The following is a 23,466-nucleotide window of genomic DNA, read 5'->3' as shown; positions in this document are numbered from 1 at the left end:
GTTTTCTCTTGGAGAAAACGTACCCTAGGAATTGGGTACGTTTTCTCCAGGGTAAGTTTTCTCCAGCATTCTCATACCAGTAAATCCTGTCATTTCGGTAATATTTGATGTACCGATTTCCGAGACATGACCCGTCCTTGGTTTTACTTTTACCTAAATAAAATGGCGACGTCCATGAAGTCGACAATGCTTTAATCAATTTAATGATATCATATACTTATCGAGGGATTGCAGTGTACATAAGTGCAATTCACAGAACCGCTATTCTGAAGGTAAACTTATACTGATTGTTTAAATTGAATGTTTCATCGAAACCAAGAATATAGTATTGGATTTTTAAAAAAATGCAAAAAAATGATTCTTTAACACGTGTAGCATGGTGTACCACTACCAGTATGTACACATGTATATTCATACGGTTTTTTTTTTTAAATCATTGTAGTTAATAGACACAATTGTTTCATTTATCCACCTAAATCCTTTACAACGTACAAAAAACAGCTTTGTGCATTATTGTTTTGAAGTCATTGCCTATATAATTCACTGGTAATGTCAGAGCAAAGGTGAGGACACAAATTCATCTCTTTTCAGATTTTTATTTGGGCACTCGTGTTTTCATTGCTTGACAATGGCCATTTCAAAAATGAAATTAAAAAAGCTTCAGGGCTATTTGGAGAGTGTTGACGTTTTTGAAAACCCAAAGATTTTGTTGGAGCAATATCCAACTACACCTCATATTGCAGCAATTATGCTTCACGAGATTCAAACAAAGTTTGGAGACATAGATGGTTGTTCTGTTCTGGACCTTGGTTGTGGCTGTGGGGTTTTGAGCATAGGCTGTGTGATGCTGGGAGCTTCTTATGTCCTGGGAATCGATGTTGATGAAGAGGCTTTGGAAGTCTGTCAAAAAAATTTGGAGGATTTTGAGATATTTAACGTGGACCTACTTCAACAGGATATTGTAAATATTTGTCCCAACTCGGACGACACATCAGAAAAACTTTTGTCCAAGAAATTTGATATTGTTATAATGAATCCTCCATTTGGAACAAAGAAGAATAAAGGCATTGACATGGAATTTGTGAGGACTGGTTTAATGATGTCAACAAATGCTGTTTATTCTTTTCATAAGTCTTCTACTCGGGAACATTTGAAGAAAAAAGCTCAGGATTGGGGACTGAAGATTGATTTTCTTGGACAATTTGAATTTGATGTCAAAAATACATTCAAGTGTCACAAGCAAAAAGAAGTTGACATTAAAGTTGATTTTGTTAGATTTGGTCACAAAAATAAATAATTTCATGAGAGTGTATTTGATAGTGTTGATGTATTTGTTTTACATGGAAAGGAATAATAAATGATATTATTCAGCTCATGTTGTAATAAAAGTAAGATAACTGGCACTTAACATGAATGATGAGCTGCTGCCACTGGAGATTCATCATTCTAGTATTAATTTACAAAAGAACTGTTATGTAATGGGTAGCAAACTAAATAGTAAAGTGAATATAATAAGTAATTAATTAAGTAAATATTGATTTGCTGTTGTTAATGATGTCCTGGTATTCTGCTGGCTAAGTCATTTGAAACCTGAAAGATTTTGCAAAGAATTACTGGTACATTTTTGATGTACTGGTATTATTTTCTCAAGGTCAAAGAAAATCTAGCTAAGGCATGCTTTCCATTTCACATACAGTACAGGAACAGTCACAAGTCACAAACTTATCAAACAAAAAAAAGATTGAAGGATGAATGGGGGGGGAGGCAGAGGAGGAATGAATTCTAGAGGATAGAGATATATGTACCAACATAAATCAGATAACATTATACCAGTATAACTTGAGTAGCTATTTAATGCATACCTTTTGAAAAAAAGAAAACAGATGATTTCTTTTTATTAAAAATGACACTGAATTGTTCAAAATTTTAATACAGTAAATTGTTGTTTGTGTCGTTGCAATTCTGACACGTAATAGCAGTAATGTCAAATCGATTGAAAAAAATTGTAAACGATTAATCGACAGATTCGGTTGTCTATTACCAACTGATAATTGGCCAATAATTGAGTCATTTATGAATTGTATCAAATTCATTAAAATAGGGCACTAAATTTAATGCTATTATAATTGTTTAGTTTGAAGTATATAAGTGCTATTTGCACAAACTTTTTAAATCTTATAAGGCATATCCTGTATTGTTATCAATTAAAATGTTACTTTTCTTTTGAGATTGATGTATAAAAACCCTGTTTGTAACAGTTTTCATTTCATTAAACTTAATACAGAATACTGTATACAGGGAAATATTCGCCCCTGACTTATTTTCGCCCCTTTCACCCTTGTTGTCAGCGGGTGAATTTAAGACTGGGCAAATGCCAAAGTCTTAAGTTATTTCTCTTTAAACAAACCTATGTTTGGCCGAATTCAAGACGGGTGAAACTGTTTGCAAGAAGGGTGAAAATAACACGAACCGAAAATAACACTGTATACAGTACCGTAATAAAGAAAAAGATAGGGATAGTGTTAATGTAATAAAAATATTACAATTTATTATAAAATCTCTAATCGATTATCATAAATTGACAACCTTTGAAGCATTCCAACTGATCATCGATTAAAAGTTGATCATAGTGACAACAATATATAACAGGCATTAAAGGTTATAAATAAAAGTTTAAAATTTTTTTCAGCAAGTCAGTAATCAATTATTGGTAGTCCAGAAGTTATTCATCTACATGGAAATGGATTTAAACAATTGTTGGGGCTAGTGTCAAGTGTGTATATTTTGACTAGATTTCTTTCCAGGTCATCGTAAAGAAAAGTCGCTATGGACTTCGAGTCTGAATCATGGGATATAAGTGAAGAGACGGATAGTCTGAACCGAAGTCTTTTTAGCAGAAGTTTCATTCCTACCAATTCAGTATGTAATAAGCTCTAACTTGTCCATAGTGATGTTTGAAATGCCAATCATAGATACTGTAAACATACGATCTGTGCATTTATATTCCCTCATTCTCTTTTGTAATTGTAAATGTAGTTTAGTTCATTTTTTAAAAATATCTTGCTGCTTCATATATACGGTACATGAATATTGATACAGTATATTAAACCTGTATTTATCAATGCATAAAAACCATAAATATTTGGAAGGATTGAAAATCTTCCAGTTTTTATTGTAGAAAAAAGAAAAGAAAAAGAAAGTCAAGGAGAAGAAAGGAAGTGGAGGATTAGCTGGCAGTCATGAAGAATTCACAGATATAAAAATAGAAAACCAAAAGGCCAAGAAGAAGGCAAAAAAAAGGAAAATTGAATCGGTGAGCAGTGACGACAATTCAAAGAGAAAGAAAATCAGTGTTCAAAGTGAAAATTCGGAACAAAAACCCGAAAACAAGGAAAGTGATTCCAAAATAAACGCACATCAGAGTAAAAAAAAGAAAAAAAACACAAAATGCAAAAATAAATTCAAATCGGAGAATTGTGTGACAAGACAACCTGGGGGTAAAAATCTCCAGAGGAGGGAGATAAAAGAAAAAACCACTGGGATTAGGGAACCAGCGAAAGAGGCACTGGGGAAACTTTCTAGTTCAAATACAGATGGTTCAAAACCAGATGGCAAAAAGAGTATACATTTCATGAAGACGGTGTCAAATGATGAAGCAAGTCGTTCAGGTGTAAGCATAAAGATGGATAAAAATGGAGAAAATAGTGATTTAATTAGTAAGAATTTGTCAAAAGTAAGTAAAAAGAAAAGAAAGAAAAACAAAACTATGACAGCTGATACAAACAGTGCAGAAACATTAGATGTTAAATTTAAAATTACACCCAAAACTGACTCAAATAAGAACTTAAATGGAAAGGTAAGAAAACCGACATTTAACCCTGCAATATTGTCCAGGATGTTGGCATCAGCATCGGAATCTAAAACCGACAGTTCCATAGAAAAGAGAACTGACTCCAGAAAAAATAAAAAACGCAAAGAAATGAAGATAAACGAGGAGGATGATATGGAAAAAGCCAGAAAGAAAACAAAAAACCAGAAAGAAAATGAATTTGAAGAAGAGATCAAGGTAGAAGAAGCCAGAAAGAAAAAGAAGAAACGAAAAGAAATAAAGGTAGATGAAGAGGCTGATCTTGAGAAAGCTCCTTCAAAGTCTCTTTCCCTGAAGGAGAGGTTGATGGAACAGTTGAATTCTGCCCGGTTCCGCTATATCAATGAGCAGCTATACACCCAGACTGGTCAGGAGGCGCAGGAAATGTTTGAGGAGGATGAGGAGGCGTTCCAGGTCTACCATCAAGGCTTCCAGACCCAGGTCAACAAATGGCCGGCAAATCCAGTTGATTTGTTCATCAAGGACATTCAGCAATTGTAAGTCGAAATCTTTTGTAAAAGTGAAAGGTTTTCATAGATAAATTTTGGGCACAGAAAGATGTGGGTCATGTGAATGTATCGTTTTACTTTTCAGACCTGGTAATAAAGTAGTGGCCGACTTTGGATGTGGAGATGCAAAAATTGCCAGAAATGTTCCACATAAAGTCCACTCCTTTGACTTGGTTGCCCTGAATGACCATGTAACCGCATGTGACATGGCACATGTAAGTTTTCAACAAGTTCATGAACATACCATGTTATTTGTAAGGGCAATGCAAAACCAAGATTGAAAAAAAGATGAAAAAATAAAGGAATATGTAGTGTACCTGGTATATTGATTGTTTGCATTTTAGATACCACTGGGGAATGGGAGTGTAGATGTGGCCGTGTTCTGTCTTTCACTGATGGGTACAAATCTGGCAGATTACTTGACAGAGGCTCACAGAGTTCTCAAAACTGGGTGAGACACACTGATACATTTTCCATATTTTGATGCAAGTTTATGAAGTATCGAGAGGCATTTGTCTCATTTACACTGTCTCCGACACATGAAAAAAGCATACATAAAATGAGAATCATAATTTTATATTTCATAAACTGTACCAGTAAATATTAAAATTAAAATCTTTTCATTAATGTGAAATTAATGTGTGCACTATTTTCATTTGAAATTCATTGATTGTATACATGTATGTAAACAAATGAGATGATAGTAGTACCCGAACCAGTAATTCTCATTGACGTGTATAATTTCAGTGGGCAGCTAAAAATTGCAGAGGTTGCCAGTAGGTTCCATAGTCTCCCTCAGTTTCTGTTAAAAGTCGAACAGTTTGGATTCCACCAAGTGTCAAAGGTACAGTTACAGCTTCATGGGCATCAATTCTCATGGTCAAAGTGAAGTTCACATTTCAAGGATAAGTACAAGTAATCTAGTTCGCCATTACCGTTACATTGTATTATATTTTTCTTCTTTTTCAGGACACGTCAAACAAAATGTTCTACATATTCACTTTCAAGAAAACAGGAAAACCAAAAGCCAAAGCTCCCGTGTTAACCCTTGACCCTTGTGTGTACAAAAAAAGATAGAATGTGAAATTTTCCAAATCAACAATTTATTTATACAATATCTGATTTTTATGTCTATGCAATAAATATACAGGAAAATTTAAATGTCCATATCATCTGTCTCTTCATCTTTGGTGTTCAAAATGTCGCCGATTCGAACGCCTGTTTTATTAATGGCCATGATGGGTTTCATGGCTGCCATCATGCTATTGTACAAATTGGGGAAAAGAATCTCTTGAGCAGCAAGTAACTGTTTTGTTCTGTGCCTCTCCTGTAAAGGTCAAAAGTCATTCATAATTATATGAAATTATTTTTACATATGTACACACATTGAAGTGACATTTGTAAATACTTTGAAAGTAATGTTTGTCCCAAAGATTTTGCTCCATCTATTTCTAGTTTTGTCCACAACAAAAATCTTCATTTGGCTCTATCTTTTTAACTATACAAGATTGAAATTTTCCTTAGTGGTTAACAATGAGAACATTTAATGAGGTCACAGTCAAATTGTGTCTGGGTTGTACATTTCAAGCTTGCGAGTTTGAGAATAAAAAATTAATATGCAACATGTATTACGTAGTTTGAGATGGCCTTGTCTTGTACCTTTTAAGCACTTTATTTTAACATTAAAAAATTACCCCATAGGAAGAGAGGGCAGTTTTATCTTGGCATGAACCACTGTGTGTGTGGCACATAATATTGATATTGTATATACTTATAAGTATATAGATGATTATAGAGACTAACGAAAATTATTTAGTTTTGAAATGTTTTGTTAGAATTGAAAATTAAACTGTCATGTTACCTTTGGTGCTTCAAAGCATGCAGGACAATTTTCTGCTATTACTGGCAGTTTATTCTACAATGGAGAAAAAGTTATTAGTACATGTATTAGGTATACTTACATGTATTGTCGGTACATAATAGGCTTATTTGGTACACTTTGTTTAGTTAAGGTTGCAGAAGGTTGAAATCTAATACATCACCATACAATAAGCAATAAAAAATGTACAGTTATGATAAAAATATAAAGAATATTTTCTCTTATTAAAACATAGGTAATCACAGATTACAAAGCTCACCGAGACGAGGCATCACCCCTATGAGATCACCTTTATCATATTATATGAAAATCATACTTTATGATCTTGGGTATTCATGAATTCTGTTTTGACACAAAATCATATATCATCTGTTAAAAAATTGTATGATAATCATATGTTCATATATTAATCAATATAATAATATAAAATTAAATATTGCATCCTATCATACTTACAATATATATCATATAATACAATAAAATACTGTAATAAACAAAGATGATATTGTAAATATGAAATGACATTGTATTGTGTTAAACCTTATTGTATTTGATCACATAATACAACATTATTATATATAATACAATATTGTATTATATGATACAATATCATATTATATAATACATTATAACATTGAAACATATGATATTATATTGTATAATATAGTATGATATATTGTATTGTATGATATTGTATAATATTTGATACATAATATGATATTGTATCATATGATACAATATAATTTGATATAACATTATATAAATAGTGCCTGTTTGGGAGGGTAACAGTTGAAATTGACACCCCGAGAAAACCATTGTCAACCGACGCGAAGCGGAGGTTGACAATGGTTTTCGAGGGGTGTCAATTTCAACTGTTATCCTCCCAAACAGGCACTATTTATTTTGTTATACTGAATGTCTTTTTTAAAATTTTTAAGAAAATTTTACTGCTTTTATATAGGAATAACGTGAATTCTACAGCGAACCGTACGCGCATAATTTTCGCGCATGTAACATTTTTTATTGTTATACTTTCATGTTAAATACTGAAATCTGATTGGTTAAGACGCAGTTAATAATATTTACTATTACCCTCAGCGTTAGCAACGCACTTGGCAACGGGTAACATTAAAAAATGTTACATGCGCGAAAATTATGCGCGTACGGTTCGCTGTAGAATTCACGTTATTCCTATATAAAAGCAGTGAAATTTTCTTAAAAATTTTAAAAAAGACATTCAGTATAACAAAATAAATAGTGCCTGTTTGGGAGGATAACAGTTGAAATTGACACCCCTCGAAAACCATTGTCAACCTCCGCTTCGCGTCGGTTGACAATGGTTTTCTCGGGGTGTCAATTTCAACTGTTACCCTCCCAAACAGGCACTATTTATATAATGTTACCCGTTGCCAAGTGCGTTGCTAACGCTGAGGGTAATAGTAAATATTATTAACTGCGTCTTAACCAATCAGATTTCAGTATTTAACATGAAAGTATAACAATGTATCATATCAAATGATACAATATTATGTGATAAAGTAAAATATTATACATACATATTGTATCATATGATACAATAATATATCATATAAACCAATATCATATTATACAATATCGTATGATACGATAATATATAATATTACAATATCATATAATACAGTTCAGTGTGATATAATTGTAAATTACAGAAACCAATATCATATTATACAATATCATATGATACAATATAATATTGTATCATAATATACAATACTATACAAAACAATATCATGATACACTATCAAATCATAAAATATCAAAAAAATTGATACAATATCATATCATATCATATAACTTTTTACAATATAACATATGATATTATATTGTATCATATTAAACAAAAGTGTTTCATATCATACAATACTTTATCATAGGAATCGTGTTATATCATTTAACAACAACCTCATCTTTCTATCAAGCAGGTTTAAGTGAGGTAGGAGATTTCTTTAACATCCTTGATAATGGAGATCAGGCTCTACATCTGAAGCAACCTCTGCGTTTCATTTATAATATAATTAAATCAACTATGCAAGCTATCATCTATAAATCATGTGACCTGTTCAAAAAAATCTAAACCTCATCCAGCATCCGAAACCTATGGCTCAGATTCAGCATTCAAGCCTGTCAGGTGCATCAGTATACATAAGACGCATCTCCATGCAAGTTTGGTGAAGTTCAGACCAGTAATAACTAAGATATCATCATCAGAGGGCACTAGCAATTAAAACTTAACCTGCTCCAGCATCCACAACCTATGGCTCAGATTCAGCATCCATGCCTGTCAGGTGCATCTGTATCATAAGACACACCATCCATTCAAGTTTGGTGAAGTTAGGACCTGTAATAACTAAGATATATTTTTTAGCATCCTTGATAAATGAGATCAAGCTCTGCATCTGAAGCTTCCTCTGTGATTCATTCATACTACAGTTTAGTCAACTATGCAAGTTTGAAATAGTACTATCATCTATTAAACATGTGACGTGTTCCAAAAAACTTAACCATATCCAGCATCTGAAACCTATGGCTCAGACTCAGCATTCAAGCCTGTCAGGTGCATCAGTATCATAAGACGCACCATCCATGGAAGTCTGGTGAAGTTAGGACAAGCAATAACTAAGATATAATCATCAGAGGGCACCTGTTTCAAAAACTTTAACCAGCTCTAAAAACCTTAACCTCCTCCAGCATCCGAAACCTATGGCTCAGATTCAGCATTCAAGCCTGTCTGGTGCATCAGTATCATAAGATGCACCATCCATAGAAGTCTGGTGAAGTTAGGACCAGTAGTAACTAAGATATCATCATCAGAGGGCACCTGCAACAAAAACTTTAACCAGCTCTAAAAACCTTAACCTCCTTCAGCATCTGTAACCTATAGCTCAGATTCAGCACCCAAGCCTGCCTGGTGCATCAGTATCATAAGACACACCATCCATGCAAGTTTGGTGAAGTACGGACCAGCAGTAACTTAGATATTGCTATCAAAGGGCACCTGCAACAAAAACTTTAACCTGCTTCAAAAACCTTAACCTCCTCCAGCATCCGAAACCTATAGCTCAGATTCAGCATTCAAGCCTGTCTGGTGCATCAGTATCATAAGACACACCATCCATGCAAGTTTGGTGAAGTATGGCCCTGCAGTAACTTAGATATTGCTATCAAAGGGCACCTGCAACAAAAACTTTAACCTGGTCCAACAACCTTAACCTCCTCTAGCATCTGAAATTTAGGACTCAGATTCAGCATTCAAGCCTGTCTGGTGCATCAGTATCATAAGACACACCATCCATGCAAGTTTGGTGAAGTACGGACCTGCAGTAACTTAGATATTGCTATCAAAGGGCACCTGCAACAAAAACTTTAACCTGGTCCAACAACCTAAACCTCCTCTAGCATCTGAAATTTAGGACTCAGATTCAGCATCCTAGTCTTTCAAGTCCATAAGTAGGTCCAGATGCATCATCCATGCAAGTTTGGTGAAGATAGGACAAGTAATAGCTTAGATACAGGACATGCAACAAAAACTTTAACCAGGTCCGGACGCCGACGCCCACACCGACGCCGACGGTATAGCATAAGCTCCCCCTGACTTCGTCTCGGTGAGCTAAAAATGGTTTCCAAGGGATTTATTTTTCTTCAGGGAGAATGTTGCTTTTAATAAATGTAGCTTAGTGATGTTTGAGAAATACCTTTTCAGCAAAAAGTCTCAAATCTTTTTCTCTGACATACACGAAAGGTCTTATCACTCTTAAATCTCCCTCTCTGCAAGAAAATTCAGATATTGGTTGAAAAAATTTCCATGTGTAAATTTCAATAATATTTTAGATTCATAAACATGTCACAATAAATTCTTAAATTTTCACTGAATGCTTACTCTACATCATAGTGAGCCTTCATGGTCCTGAGGATTCCATTGTGGAAAAATGACATTAGGAAACTAAAAGGATGAAAAACAAACCATATAGTACATGTCAATTAATGTCAACAAAGAACGATTTTATGAGTATTTCATAACCACATACTGTGGTTTCATTAATATTCAAGTGTATCAATTTTCGTGGATAAAATGAAAATCACACTTTCAAAGACACGTAAATTCATTACCAATGACCCTATTAATACAATATAGTAGAAATTGCACTTCGATGAACATTTAATTTCGTAGATGAATTTAACAAAATCCACGAAAATTGGTTTTCAACGAATATTGATGAAACCACAGTAGTGTTTAATACTAGGTGATAATTTGACAAAGAACATGTCCATTAACATTGAAATTGGCCTGAATCATCAATACTTGATGTTTTTTATTTCTGAGAAATTACTGGTATTTTTACTCACAAATGGATATAAAATATTCTTAAGAATGATTCCTACGAGAATTCTCTTCTGATACCTTTCACACAAGTCGTCTAGGTGCTGCCCCAGAGCAAGAACATTGTATCCATTTTTCCTGGCACATGCGTAAATTCTGCCCCGCTTCATTCGACTACAAAAGCTGCAGATGGACGCACAGTTCTCGAGACTCTGGGCCTGATCCATGATACCTAAAATGAAAAAAATATCAGTTTAATTTCCAAGGCACTAAAATTAATGGACAACTTTGCAGTTTGACTGTTTATAGCACTTTGTCTTTGTGATTTCTAATTCCTTTTAAAATATACTGCTGTAATACTCACACTGTGACTCATAGAAGTAAGGAACACCGAGACTGGCCAGGTACTGCTTCAGAGGGCTGGGGTCATAGGACGGGGTCTGGGGGTCCACTGTTACAGCCCCAAACTCAAACTTCAGTCCCTGTCGTAGAATTACAACAAGCAACAATGAGAGACTGAGGAGTAAAGTTTCAAACTGCATACAACAGACACTTCCTCAACTTTAAAGTCTCAGTAAGGGTGCTGTTTAAATGATATATGAACACTCCATACCTTGGCTTTACAGTAGAACTGGTACTGTCTGATGGTGTGTAGCAGAGACAGAGAGTCCTTCCCCCCGGACAGACACACCATCACCCGGTCTCCCTCCCTCAGCATGCTGTAGTCTTCTAAACCCTGTTCATTAAACATAAATTTAAGGTCAAAATCCATCAACAGATTCCTAATCCATTTATTTATATTCACATGGTTAATATCTATACACATTTTATCAAGAATCTCTGATCAGAGTTGATTAATATGCAATTGAAAGGTACATGTATGTATAATAGTGCATCCCCATCTACAATTTTCATCACATGCTTTTTGGACAACAAACCAAAATTGGAACCCCACATTAACATGTTTGTGTACTGGTTAATGATTCCATGCATTTAGTTTTACTCCAGCTCCTGTGCATGTATATTAAGATCTTCATATGAAATCACCATAAAGTGTATTGTGTGTTAACTTGATACAAGTACAAATACATTTATTATACATGTCAATGCATTATAAATTTTGGTACATGTACATGTATGAATCTAATGCAAGATGGTACAGATAAATGTATATACACATTCATTTCTACATGTACATGTTCATATAATATTCATAAATCAGGTACATGTACCGGTATCATATTTTTACCTTGAGGAATTTTGTAAAGATTGCCTTTGGAGGAGAGAACCATTTACTTGCTGTGGATTTCTTTGCTTGTACAGGCTTTGAATTCTGTTCACCATTGACAGATTTTTCTCCTCCAACATTATTGTCCAACAATTGTTGTTTAGTTATCGTTTCACTTTTCATCTGTTTTGAGTTTGAGCAAGCAGCTTTTGGAGAAGGGCTTTCAACAGTTTTGTCCTGTAGATCTCTTTTCCTTGTAGCACACACAAGAGGACATGTTGAATTTGAAGTTGCTTTAGAATTGTCATCACAGATTTTACTTTCTCCTCTCTGTTTAGAATCAGAGCTACTTTTTCCTTCACTTGAATTCACATTGCAGGCACTATCACAGCCATCAGCTTTAATTTCTGAACAGTTAGAGTTGCACTGTACTTTTTCTAAGTTCTGAACTAGTTTCTCTGAGAAATTGGTATGTCTTTTTGTCTCAGATAGATTCAATGTTACAGGAGTATAAACAACTCCATTATTCTTTGTCACCTCCAATGCAAAGGGAGGTAAATTTGCTGTCTCTCGGAGGGCAGGCGGACAGAATGGAAGCTGGGAGGAGAAGTTCGGTACATTGTGTCCAGACAAAATGTCCGCCGCTTCACTGGGTAACAGGAACCAGCGGTACTTCTTGGCTTTATCATCAAACATGTTGGTATGATCTGGTAGCTGATACCCGCAGGTCTGAAAATATCAATGAATAAATGTGCGTCACATCATGGAAATCAGAATTAGCTGTGTCCGATTAAATTATAGAGAAATATTTCACAAACCTTTGCAGCTTGTTTGAAAAGTTCTCTGGACTTCTCTAGGCAATCCTATAAAAAAACAAATGCCATTTATTGACAACCTAATGTGACAAAATTAGATTTCAATAATACAAGAAAAAAATGTATTTCAATCATTATCCCAACAATACAACATGTGGTTATGCACCAAGAGATACTTACATTGTAGTCCGTGGGTAAAGGTCCCTTGACAACTGGGGGAGGCACTTTGTAAGACATCTCTCCTGATTTGTAAGAAATGTGACCCAGCCACTTCCTGTCTTTGAAAACTTGGAAATCTTTCTGTCTCCACTCCCCAGTCTCAGGATTAAACATGTACTGTAAAAAATATAAATACATGTACATGTACATCTTAAATCAACTAAATTTGTAGCATTAGAACACTCCTGAAATTTATTTATTCATTTATATCACTAATGGCAAATGCATGGTATTTCATGTAAATTGTCAATAAATAAATGTAAGGCATAGACAGTTCCCTCTAAACTTTCAAATTGCAAGAATTTTGAACAGAATGTTTATCTAATATCTAATTAATGATGAGTTAAAATCTTTGATCCATAATTTGACAAAAATCAGACCTGTGGTAGTAGTTTCCATCCTTCTTTTGCTACAGCTTTAACAGCCTCTAAAACAAACTGAGCTGTCTCTTCATCCATGAAGTAGGGGAGATTAATTCTAACAAAGCCTGGTCTATAGAGAATCAAATATATTAAAATACCCATGATGTACGTAACATATGATGCATACATACAATCAACACATTTACAATAAGTTAGCTCTCTTAACTGTATTTACATGAAGAAAAAAAATTGTTAGAAGAACCTAATGATTTCTCTGTGTGAATACTCTCGGTATCGCCGTAAGTGTGTTCTATCCAGCCTATCATCCTCTGCTAGCAGGTTTTCTATTTCAGCTGAAGTTGCTTCATCTAACCCCAATAAATCCTGCAATGTCAATTTATGGTCATTTCATAACCTGAAAAAAGTTTGAGAGAAAGACAAGACTGATGATACTGAAGCCAAATAAAGCGGGACAAACCATGGCGTAGGGGCCAGCACAGGCACAACCCCCTCTGGCCTGGATCCCGTACAGGTCGTTCAGCAGACTGGCCACAAAGTTGTGGTGGAGGAACCTCCCTGCCTGAGGATTGTAAATCAGGAAGGAGAACACAGGGAGGCTGTTGTTCTTGTTTCCAGCATTACCCAGTAGTACCAGGTTGTCACAGTCTTTGAAGGCCTCTACAGCCATACTAAAAATGAATTTGAGGAAAGAAAACTTCAATGTAGTGCAAGATAAAAACATATAAGAGCATTTTGAATGGGAAACCAGAATCATCAGTCATCTTGGCAAATGGCATCTTGAAGACAATGTCATTTAATCCATTTTTTAAAATCTTTTTCCCATTACCGGTATTATCATTTTTGTTGGGGGTGGGGGGGGGGGGGGGGGGGTGAATACAATGGACAATACACATGGTAAACTTACATTGCTACAAGAAGACTCAAGTGTTTTCATGAGCAATAAAACTACCAGTTTAATGGTCTTTATTTTCCTGGTATCTACTGGTATACTGGTAGTATTGCCTATGGGTTGAGGTATCTATCACACTGTTACAGGTGGCCTGGGAACCGTTTTGCCCCAGTCCACCTCATCACATTGAGAAAACTACTAAAGAACATGGAAGTGTTATTGTGTATTGTTTACAAAGCCTTTGTTTGTGAATTTACTTGTGGAAAAAAACATGTAGAGGGAAGCAAAGCTCAGAAACCATAATGATGCTCTACCTGCGAAGCTGCTCCTCTTTCTCCATGATTGTTTGAGGAGATACTGCATTTTTAAGCTGGAACACTAGCCCTGCCCTGACAGACTCTACAATGGCAGGTGTCCCTCCCTCCTCACGAAACTCTGGCTCTTGTAGAAACCTGTAGTTCTCTCTTCGTACCTGTGAAAAAACCATGATGCATATCAAAACAATGAACTCCACATCCTTTCTAATACAGCTAGTGATTTTATACAATTATGAACATGGACAGTAGATACTTTGCAATTCATCTACATTCGTCTCTTACACTGTACCCATAAATAAAATAATTAATAGTAATGTTATTCCTCTTTATTTCGGTTTTAAAAATATTATATGTTCAGTTTGTTGTGTATCACTTCATTGCATGCACAATGTGACAATAAATCTCTTACATAAAATACAGTCCCTCCTCCACAGTTGTCTGGTATTTTATTCTTGAAAAGCTTTTTCTTTGCCACCAGGATACCTTGTGAAGATTAAGAAATGACTGAAAATCTGTCTCTTTCCCACAATATTGTATAAATATAAAAATATCAGTTTGGGCATCTACCAGGCTTATTGTATTTGTTGGTAAATTCCGCTCTTTTAATTCTACCTGGAGTTTGGACTCCTCCAACAAACTTGTGTGCTGACATAAAAATGGCATCCTTGTATACATATGGCTGGTCCTCGCTGCTAATAAACACATTCACACAAGTTTATTTTATGGGAAACAATATTAGGATTCCAACAGAACTGGATATGCACAATAATTAATACAATGATGTACTTAATATGTTACATGGACATAAAAGATATATGAAGGATGCTTCTTGCTACACTTGGTATTATGTCTACAGTTTCCAGGTTTGTGGATACAGATAGGCAATTCACATGTAAAAAGTAAATATCAGCTGTTTTTGTATAATGTTCGCATAGAGTGCATCAATATACATGTATTATTCAGGGAGCTACATGTAACTGTAGCCTATGCCATCCTCAAAATTATTTGAAATCTGTACACTTCCTCTACCTTGTCAACACTGGATTCATGTCAATTTTGACGTAAGGAGCAGCTGTAGCATAATCCCAGAAAGAGAGCGCTCCATGCTTGTGAAGACAAACGGTGATGGAGTTGACATCCACTATACTGCCAGTGACGTTAGAGGCAGCGCAAAAACACCCAATTAAAGGATGACCAGATGACTGCCAGTGCTAGGTAAATAAAATCCAGAACTGATGAAAATTACTAGCATGTACAATACAAACCACTAGCTGTTACTAACAAGTTTACAATAATGATACCTGTAATTTACTCTCAAGGTCTGTAATATTTATGCTGCCTCCCTTTTCTTCTTGAATTCTTACAATCTGAAATTATTTTATCAAAGATTATTTAGATAAAACAATATATGCTGTTGAGTCCAATTTACATGTTGCAAAGCGTAATTATATATGTACATGATTTTTTTACCCAACAAAATTAACTGAACCTTGTTATTTTTAAAATACATACTACTGCATTTATGCTTATCCATGGGAGAAAGCTTGAGTGGTGTTCATAAGGCCCAACAAATACTACCTGTAGACAAAATAAACAATAATTATCATTACTAAACAAAATTAAGGGATCTTTACTACTTAGAGTCTAGTAAACTTACCGGTGGCCTCTCCAGATTTAGTGCGTGAATGAGTTTATGAACAGCTGCTGTAGTACCACTTCCACAGAATATCACAGAGTCATGTTCACTAGCATGAACAGAGTTCCGAACAATATCCCTAAATTAATAACAAAACAGACAAAATACCAGTAAACTGATTTTAAACTTTCATTGAAAGCCATGACAACTAAAAATACAAAAAGGACTTTGGGGCTTTCATCATGGAAACATACCTTGCTTCAACCCTGTACAGTGTTGTCTGCAGAGAAGTTAAGCTGGTAGTGGTGTGTGTGTTTCCATAATCTGGCAATACTTCATTTTGGATGTAATCTTCAATGAATTTCAGAGCTCTTCAAAAGAAACAAAACAAAAACTTTGTAGGTATTTACTACCAGTAATTCTGTCTAAAATATCTCAATATTTCATGCATTCTATTCATTTGTTATTACAGTACTGAAAATATTTTTTTTAAATCCAAACACAAAAAGTATTTCAGGAAAATATTAGAAGCTAATATTGATGAGATTTTCATTACTACAACTATGATTAACAAGAATAGAATTCCTGGGTCCCCCGCCGGTCAAGCAGTATACTAGTATCGAGTCTATCGACCAAGGCTGATTTAGGAACTTGACCAAAGTATTAGTGGTATAAACATTTGGTATAAATTTAATGAAAATCCGTCAAAATTTGTAGGCATGAGAGCGCTTACAAGGTCAATTTTTGGATAAAATGTAGTCATTATTGTGGTCAAAGTCCCATAACTCCAACAAAAATTATCGACCAATGCTGATTTTCGAACTTGACCAAAGTATTAGTGGTATAAACATTTGGTACAAATTTAATGAAAATCTGTCAAAATTTGTAGGCATGAGAGCGCTTACGAGGTCAATTTTTGGATAAAACGGAGTCATTATTGTGGTCAAAGTCCCATAACGCCAACAAAAAGTATCGACTAATGCTGATTTTCGAAGTTGACCAAGGTAATAGTGGTATAAACATTTGGTATAAATTTAATGAAAATCCGTCAAAATTTGTAGGCATGAGAGCCCTTACAAAAAAGTCTGACGGACGGACACACGGACGCACAGACCCACGGACACACGCCCGGCATTTCTATGTCCCTGCTCTGCGTTGCGGCGGGGGACAATAAGCAATCTAAATAGAACAAGATTTTTTACCTTCCAGATGCAATGTAGTCTGTATAAGTAACTGAAGAAAAGAAATCAACATCAATATTTAACAAATTACTAGTCAGTAGATGTATCAACTTGCAAGAATAAAAAATAAATTACTTCTGTTATAATCTCATGACAAAACATGTTTGACTTAAATCATATAATGGTACTTAATATGTAACAGAGACACTTTTTGCCTCTGTTGGGGTTTGATCCCGGATCGTCTGGCATGCCAGTCCAGCACTCTACTGATCATGCTGATAGATCAAGCTAAAGGGCTAACGCACTAAATGCATATATCTGACTTTACCAAATTTATTTTATATGTCATTGAATTCCGTAAATAAACAATTCGTTCAAATATTTTGTATTTATATGTCATGATGAAGATAGTTAAAAACAAATGAGCCATACTGTCTAAATTCCCAAAGTTACTGTGTCATCAATAAACATGTTATGATGTACCACGGTATTTGCAACGACACCTTTCCTGTGAATTGGCAACTTTAATCTAATCAATTACTTTGACTAATAAAGCTACACTCACACACCCGTTGTAAAGACTGTTAGAATATATTTTTATTCTTGTTCAATTTCTCTGGGTAAACAACTAAAAAGAGGGGACATTGTCTGACATGCATCAAAGTACTTTAAAGTTTTTTCCTCTAATGACAATTTCAACTGTTCTATGCTGAAAAGTATGCGTACTTCATAAGAAAATAAGTTATTGAATTAAAACCCTGGGACAGACCTTAGAGTTATTAGGAATCAATGCTATTTATCGCTGCTACATGACATGTGAGATGTATGATGAAGCATAATAAAGCAATATAATCAATGATAACAACTTGTTCAGTGGCTGGCAACCTTTTCGTAATCCAAATGGTCCGCTAAAAATCTTGTCTTTTCCAATAACATTATTTCGAATATAACTTAAAAGGGATTCCTTTGATTCTGTGCTATCTTCGGCAAATTCAGATGCAACAGGTTCCTCGGGGAGGGAATAAAATTGGCGATTTCTTGCATCATGTGGGTTTTCCTCCATGGTGGCAGCCATCTTGTTTTGTCATGGTCATCAAAACGTTTAGATAGAAATAGAAAGAAAATGGGATACGCATTATAATCCCGGACCAAGTAATTAATATAATTAGACTAGACAAATGTTATTCAGTCCAGATAAAAAAATAATAATAATAAAATTAAGCCTACCTAATAATACATCTCTTCAAAAATGCTCTCTTTCAGTGTAATTGTGATGACCAATTTCTATCATTGAAATCTTTCAAATTTAATTTTTTTAGCCGGGCTCTGCTGAAAGCAGAGTCCAGAGGCGAGTTCAACAGTGCAAGCGCTCGCGAGCGCTCGCCAAAATTCCCAATACCTGCAACACAAATTTTGGCGAGCGATCGTGAGCGCTCGCTCTGTTGAACACGCCTCTGGTCACATTTGAAGGGACGCGGGCAGCGGGATTAAAATGGGTTTTCTATATGTTATACCATTGAGAAAACGTGTTCTTTCATAAAACACCGTTAAAATCAATATATTGTAAAGAAATCCCGCGAGTTTCCAGAAAACTAATAATTATGATGTGCATTTTTCTTAGGCAGATAGAATGTGATTTAATTTTATTTTGACAATACGGGTGGGGGGGATGCTCGGGTGCGCCCCACTTACATCTAAATCCGCCACTTTATCATCTAGCGGTTCCCACGAAATTTTATTTTATTTTTCGTAAAGGATAATTCCTTAAAGATAATTGTGTTTTACATGTAGTTTTACCTACGTTAATTATCTTAGGGAAATGTGTTGTTTATTACAAATATTTGAGACACCTATTAATATATTTTTCTCCATTGGAAAATAGTTGTCTCGTAATATGCAAGTAACCATGGTATTTTAAAATTAAGTTTAACACTATCTAAAAAAGGATTGATTACTAACTACTTAGGCAAAGCAAGATCAGAAGAGTTATAAATACCCATGTACACATACGTAATACTATTCATTTATCACTTCATATCTCATAATTTTACAAGGCAGGAAATCGGCGTTTTGTGTGTTTTAAAGTTGATTTTATTGTATTTTTCTTGACTTTTTCCTTGTTGGATTTCGCTTTTGTGCATGTGTGTGTGTTAAGGGGAGGGATGATGTAACTTGTAATTTTGATCAGTTGAAATTTAAGTAATTGTAGTACCTGATTGAAGAAAAAGAAAATCTTATCCTTTTCTAGAACATCTTTATTTGAAATATAAATACTGTGTGGCATATGTTTAAAATAAATCTTAAAAGTACAACGAATGGACAAAATACTACGTTATTTTTACTGTATGATCTCAGGATATAATCAATTTTGTACTTTGAACAATGTGTTAGATAACACTTAGAACTGTTAATATTTTTTAAGTTATTTTCATGTTGTACGAAACTAATTCATTTAGTGACCAATTTGACAAGGCCAGACACTGTCTTCATACAATGGTCCTTAATGTCCATCAGATCGCAAACAAGAGAGGCTACATCGCCATCAGTATCCTGGCACAATTTATCGTAAATCTCTGCAGCAAGGCTCTCTATACGCGCAAGGATACAATTTATTCGTTTTGGGGACCTGGTATTCTGATCCGCAAACACTGCAGTATACTCGGCAAGATGGCGCATTTCTAAATACAAGTTCGACATACTGCGCAAAAAATGTTCAAATTTAACGTACGAAAGTGATTTTTCTTCAGCATTATCGTCCGCCAAAATTTCTGCAATCTTTGTTATCGATTTCCGTCCTAGTGTCCGAAATTTTTGACATAATGAGTGAATTGTCCGATTCATATTTACTGTTTTAGGCAACGCCCTCTCTGTTCGGTGATTGACTGCAGCTTGAAGAAGTGCAGATTCCGCTTTCATCTTGTTTTGCGCAACTTCATAATTTTTAATGCGCATTTTACGAGTATAGTGTAGGTCTCCATGTGTGGATTGGTTACAGAGATCGCTCCCAGCGTGGTTTTCACCATAAATGCCTAGGCATCCCCAGCAAAAGATGGTACCACATACGCATATCATGGTATAACATCCACCATCTTTCTCTATAAATCGTTTGCATTTAGGACAGACCTTTCCTTTGACCGAAATCTCTGGAACTTGTGTTGAGTAATCTGAATCGTTAGGAGTTATGTCAATGCCATTCTTCTTCAACAATCCCCAGTATTGCTGAGAAGTGTCACATGGTGCAGGCCAGTGAGGAAACTTGAAACAATGTGAGCAAAACTTGATTCCACATTTGCATGCAGCATTCGTGTGTGTTGTTGCTAACAAGGTAGATATGACCCGTCCACACTTCTCGTTTGGACAATATTTCTGTTGAATTTGAACCAAAGATTCCCTTCTACGAATCAAATACTTTCGAACTTCTGAGATATTTAGAATTTGAAGAATCGTGCTGAAATCTACCTCTTTATCGCAATTAAACTCTGGGCAGAGAAGCTTGGAGAAATCTTTGTGGAGATGCTCTCTCCAACAGTCTCTGCAGAACCAATGTCCACAACTATCCAAAGCAATGCCGGATCTATTCTCATTCATCGTTTCAAAGCAAATGAAACAAACTTCAGAGGGCAGCGCTTCAAATTCTGCTCCCTCAAATTTGCTCATTGCTCCATGTTCTTGCAAAGCCTCTTCAAATAATTCTTCTTCCGACACAGTAGATGATTTACTTTTAGACCAACAAGAATCTAAAACGTTAAGCACACCCTCGTTTTTTCCATTTGGATATAGCTTTAACCGTTCGAATTGATTTTCTTCAAAGACTCTGACCTGGGATATTGCATGATTAATGATGGATTCCAAAGAGCCGCTGATGTAACTGAACAATGTGGATGGTTCTATGATATCTGCCTTCACATTCACATTGAGATACACGTCGAATGTTTCCTCTGTATTTGCATTTCCTGCGTAAATATCGTATGTGAAAATTAGAAGAGTGGTAAGGTCATACAGAAATGCTTTGTAACTCATAGGGGCGGTTTTCTTCATTGCAGCTTTTACTTCATCTGTGACGTTGATCACGAATGTACGGGGAAACGTTTTGCATTCTATATACTTGTCACCGTACACGAACTTTAAGAATTCAGGCTGAGTTTCTTTAGTAGATAAAACAACCTTTCTTGGGACCATTTTTTTTCTATATCCCACTTTACGTTGCTCCGAGGTTTGAGTAATTCTCTTGGTTTCTAGTGTTTTCTTATGGTTGCTTTCTTTGGGTTCGTCTACATATACAATTTTGGCTTTTGGTGTGATATCCTCGGAGCTCAAGTTTCTGCACTTTCTTTTTCCATTTTCAAAAATCTTCTTTGCCTTTGCTGCTGATTTAAGGATATCAGCTGCGGTGAAGAAGGTCAGTGGTCGTTGGGAAAAATGATTCTCTTTTTCTACATCATCACCATTATCATCCCAATACTCTTCACAAAAATCATCTTCAAATAGATCTATATCAAATTTTGCATTACGAATTCTTCTCTTTGTTTTCTTGTTCTTTGTTTGAATTTGGAAATCGGTGTGTTGGGCCGGTTTGATGTATTTCCTGTTGTGGGTGAGAGAGCTTGACATTGGAGTTGGATGGTAAACCTCTACATTGATTTCCGGTTCTGCGCACTCTTTTACTTCTTCTGTCCCCTCTTTCTGCTCCTTATTTTTCAAAGATGGTGAACTCAAATTCTTTACGCTAGAAATGTTGAAGTATCTCTTTTTGGATGGCACTGCCTTTCTGATGGGTCCTTTTGAGGCGTAGTAGCCGAGACATTTGGCAGGCTTTCTTATTTTGTGGCTTTCGGTGAGTTGAACATTGGGGCTATCTTCACTGAAACCGCTAAGGAGGATGTGCTCTTTTAGAACGTTAGGAAGGACCCACCGGCCCTTTTTGTTTAGAGAGTAGACCACATCATCAGTGGCAACGCCAAAATCCTGTAGAATGCGCAGGTTTGCGGAGTTCTTGATAGTTCGGACAAGATAGGAATTCTTTCTGTATGTCTTGGTGTATCTGTAATAATATTGTTTGATTAATCAGAGATCGCTGGACGATAACTTTTGGGAAAATATTTTAAATTTGGTAAGCAAGAATGTCACGATATGGTTTTAATTAACTGTTGAAAAAATTCTTTACACAAGAGGAATTAGTTTATTACGCGTATTTCATGAGTATAAAATAATAGTATAAATGTGAACATATAATTTATTTTCGTTTTTTAAAAGGATGGGTTCCAAACAATATTTTAAAAAATTCATATACAATGTATGTTAATTAAATCTCTTAGAACTGGGGGCTACACGTAGAGGTCTAAAACCCACCGGCACCTTTTAAATGTAATAAACAAATCAAGTTCTTTCGTGCTGAAATATTCCCAATTAAAAGGTAAAGAATATTAAACTGAACTAAATTTTCGTAATATGCAGGCCTATGATTTGAGATTCTTATTACTCCAGCCCAAGATAGAGGACTTGCGGGTTTTTGCTACTATACAAGTTATTTTATCAATTGATATTTCTTTGAAAGATTTTTATGAATGAATTTTAGAAAGAATTTTTCCAATTATCAGGTCTTTAAAAATATTTGCCTTTCTTTTTTTATAAAGGAAGAAAATATTTGATCCATCCCCGAAGATTGTACAATTGTAAACAAACTTACTTGCTGTTAGAAGCACGCAGTGTGTTCCCGGAATGGACACCGCATTTCGTTGTCTTTTGCACCATATTTTATTTTTTTAGGGATCCCGTTTACTTCAAGCTTTTATGTGTCCTTGTGTCCTTTGGATTCGGTTTTGTCGATCTGACAGTGGTGTCGGTCTGTTTAAATAGTTTTTCAATGCATTGCTGGTTAGTTGTGCAATGTTTATAATTTTATCAACGTCATTTGTTATAAATAGATTATTCGCATTCTTTATCCAGAGTTGTCGTTCCTTTGTTCATAAATTTTTTTATTTTTTTTATTTTATGGATTGTTTAAGTATCATTTCTAAACCAAAACAGATTTCCCACTTTCCTATATTAAAGATACAAAAAATAATTCGTATAAAATAACTGAGAGCTATATATCCTTTTTTTAACAACGAAATCATGTTTTAGAAATGATATTTTAATGATCTATAAAATAAAAGTTTGGTGTAGGATTCCACCTTAATTGCATT

General features: G+C 35.0%; 3 protein-coding genes across 5 annotated transcripts; 1 reads left to right on the top strand and 2 right to left on the bottom strand.

Moving 5' to 3' along the window:
• Positions 1–137: 137 nt before the first annotated feature.
• On the top strand, positions 138–5,542 carry LOC128192455 (ribosomal RNA-processing protein 8-like). 2 transcript variants are annotated; one of them, XM_052865130.1, is made up of 7 exons: positions 138–272; positions 2,805–2,919; positions 3,179–4,365; positions 4,463–4,592; positions 4,722–4,828; positions 5,125–5,221; positions 5,347–5,542. In XM_052865130.1, the coding sequence occupies exons 2-7, from the start codon at positions 2,827–2,829 to the stop codon at positions 5,452–5,454; spliced, it is 1,722 nt and encodes a 573-aa protein (XP_052721090.1). In that variant the 5' UTR covers positions 138–272; positions 2,805–2,826; the 3' UTR covers positions 5,455–5,542. The 2 variants fall into 2 exon arrangements, with proteins under 2 accessions (XP_052721090.1, XP_052721091.1); XM_052865131.1 differs by having other exon boundaries at positions 154–272; positions 2,793–2,919.
• Positions 5,464–18,356, bottom strand: LOC128192453 (uncharacterized). 2 transcript variants are annotated; one of them, XM_052865127.1, is made up of 23 exons: positions 18,167–18,356; positions 17,303–17,333; positions 16,355–16,471; positions 16,122–16,239; positions 15,977–16,042; positions 15,766–15,831; positions 15,494–15,675; positions 15,077–15,156; positions 14,874–14,947; positions 14,462–14,619; positions 13,716–13,926; positions 13,500–13,621; positions 13,256–13,367; positions 12,837–12,992; positions 12,660–12,704; positions 11,863–12,570; positions 11,227–11,349; positions 10,978–11,095; positions 10,695–10,845; positions 10,173–10,235; positions 9,988–10,060; positions 6,239–6,292; positions 5,464–5,704 (listed from the first exon to the last, which is right to left on the bottom strand). In XM_052865127.1, exons 1-23 carry the CDS (start codon positions 18,354–18,356, stop codon positions 5,534–5,536), a joined length of 3,189 nt encoding a protein of 1,062 aa, XP_052721087.1. In that variant the 3' UTR covers positions 5,464–5,533. The 2 variants fall into 2 exon arrangements, with proteins under 2 accessions (XP_052721087.1, XP_052721088.1); XM_052865128.1 differs by having other exon boundaries at positions 15,077–15,153.
• Positions 18,357–19,513: 1,157 nt separating this feature from the next.
• Positions 19,514–23,201, bottom strand: LOC128192454 (uncharacterized). The gene is made up of 2 exons (XM_052865129.1): positions 22,968–23,201; positions 19,514–22,322 (listed from the first exon to the last, which is right to left on the bottom strand). Exons 1-2 carry the CDS (start codon positions 23,030–23,032, stop codon positions 19,730–19,732), a joined length of 2,658 nt encoding a protein of 885 aa, XP_052721089.1. The 5' UTR covers positions 23,033–23,201; the 3' UTR covers positions 19,514–19,729.
• Positions 23,202–23,466: the final 265 nt, after the last annotated feature.

The sequence above is a fragment of the Crassostrea angulata genome, chromosome 7 (assembly GCF_025612915.1).
Source record: "Crassostrea angulata isolate pt1a10 chromosome 7, ASM2561291v2, whole genome shotgun sequence".
Taxonomy (NCBI): domain Eukaryota; kingdom Metazoa; phylum Mollusca; class Bivalvia; order Ostreida; family Ostreidae; genus Magallana; species Magallana angulata.
This window is presented reverse-complemented; position numbering and strand designations above follow the sequence as displayed.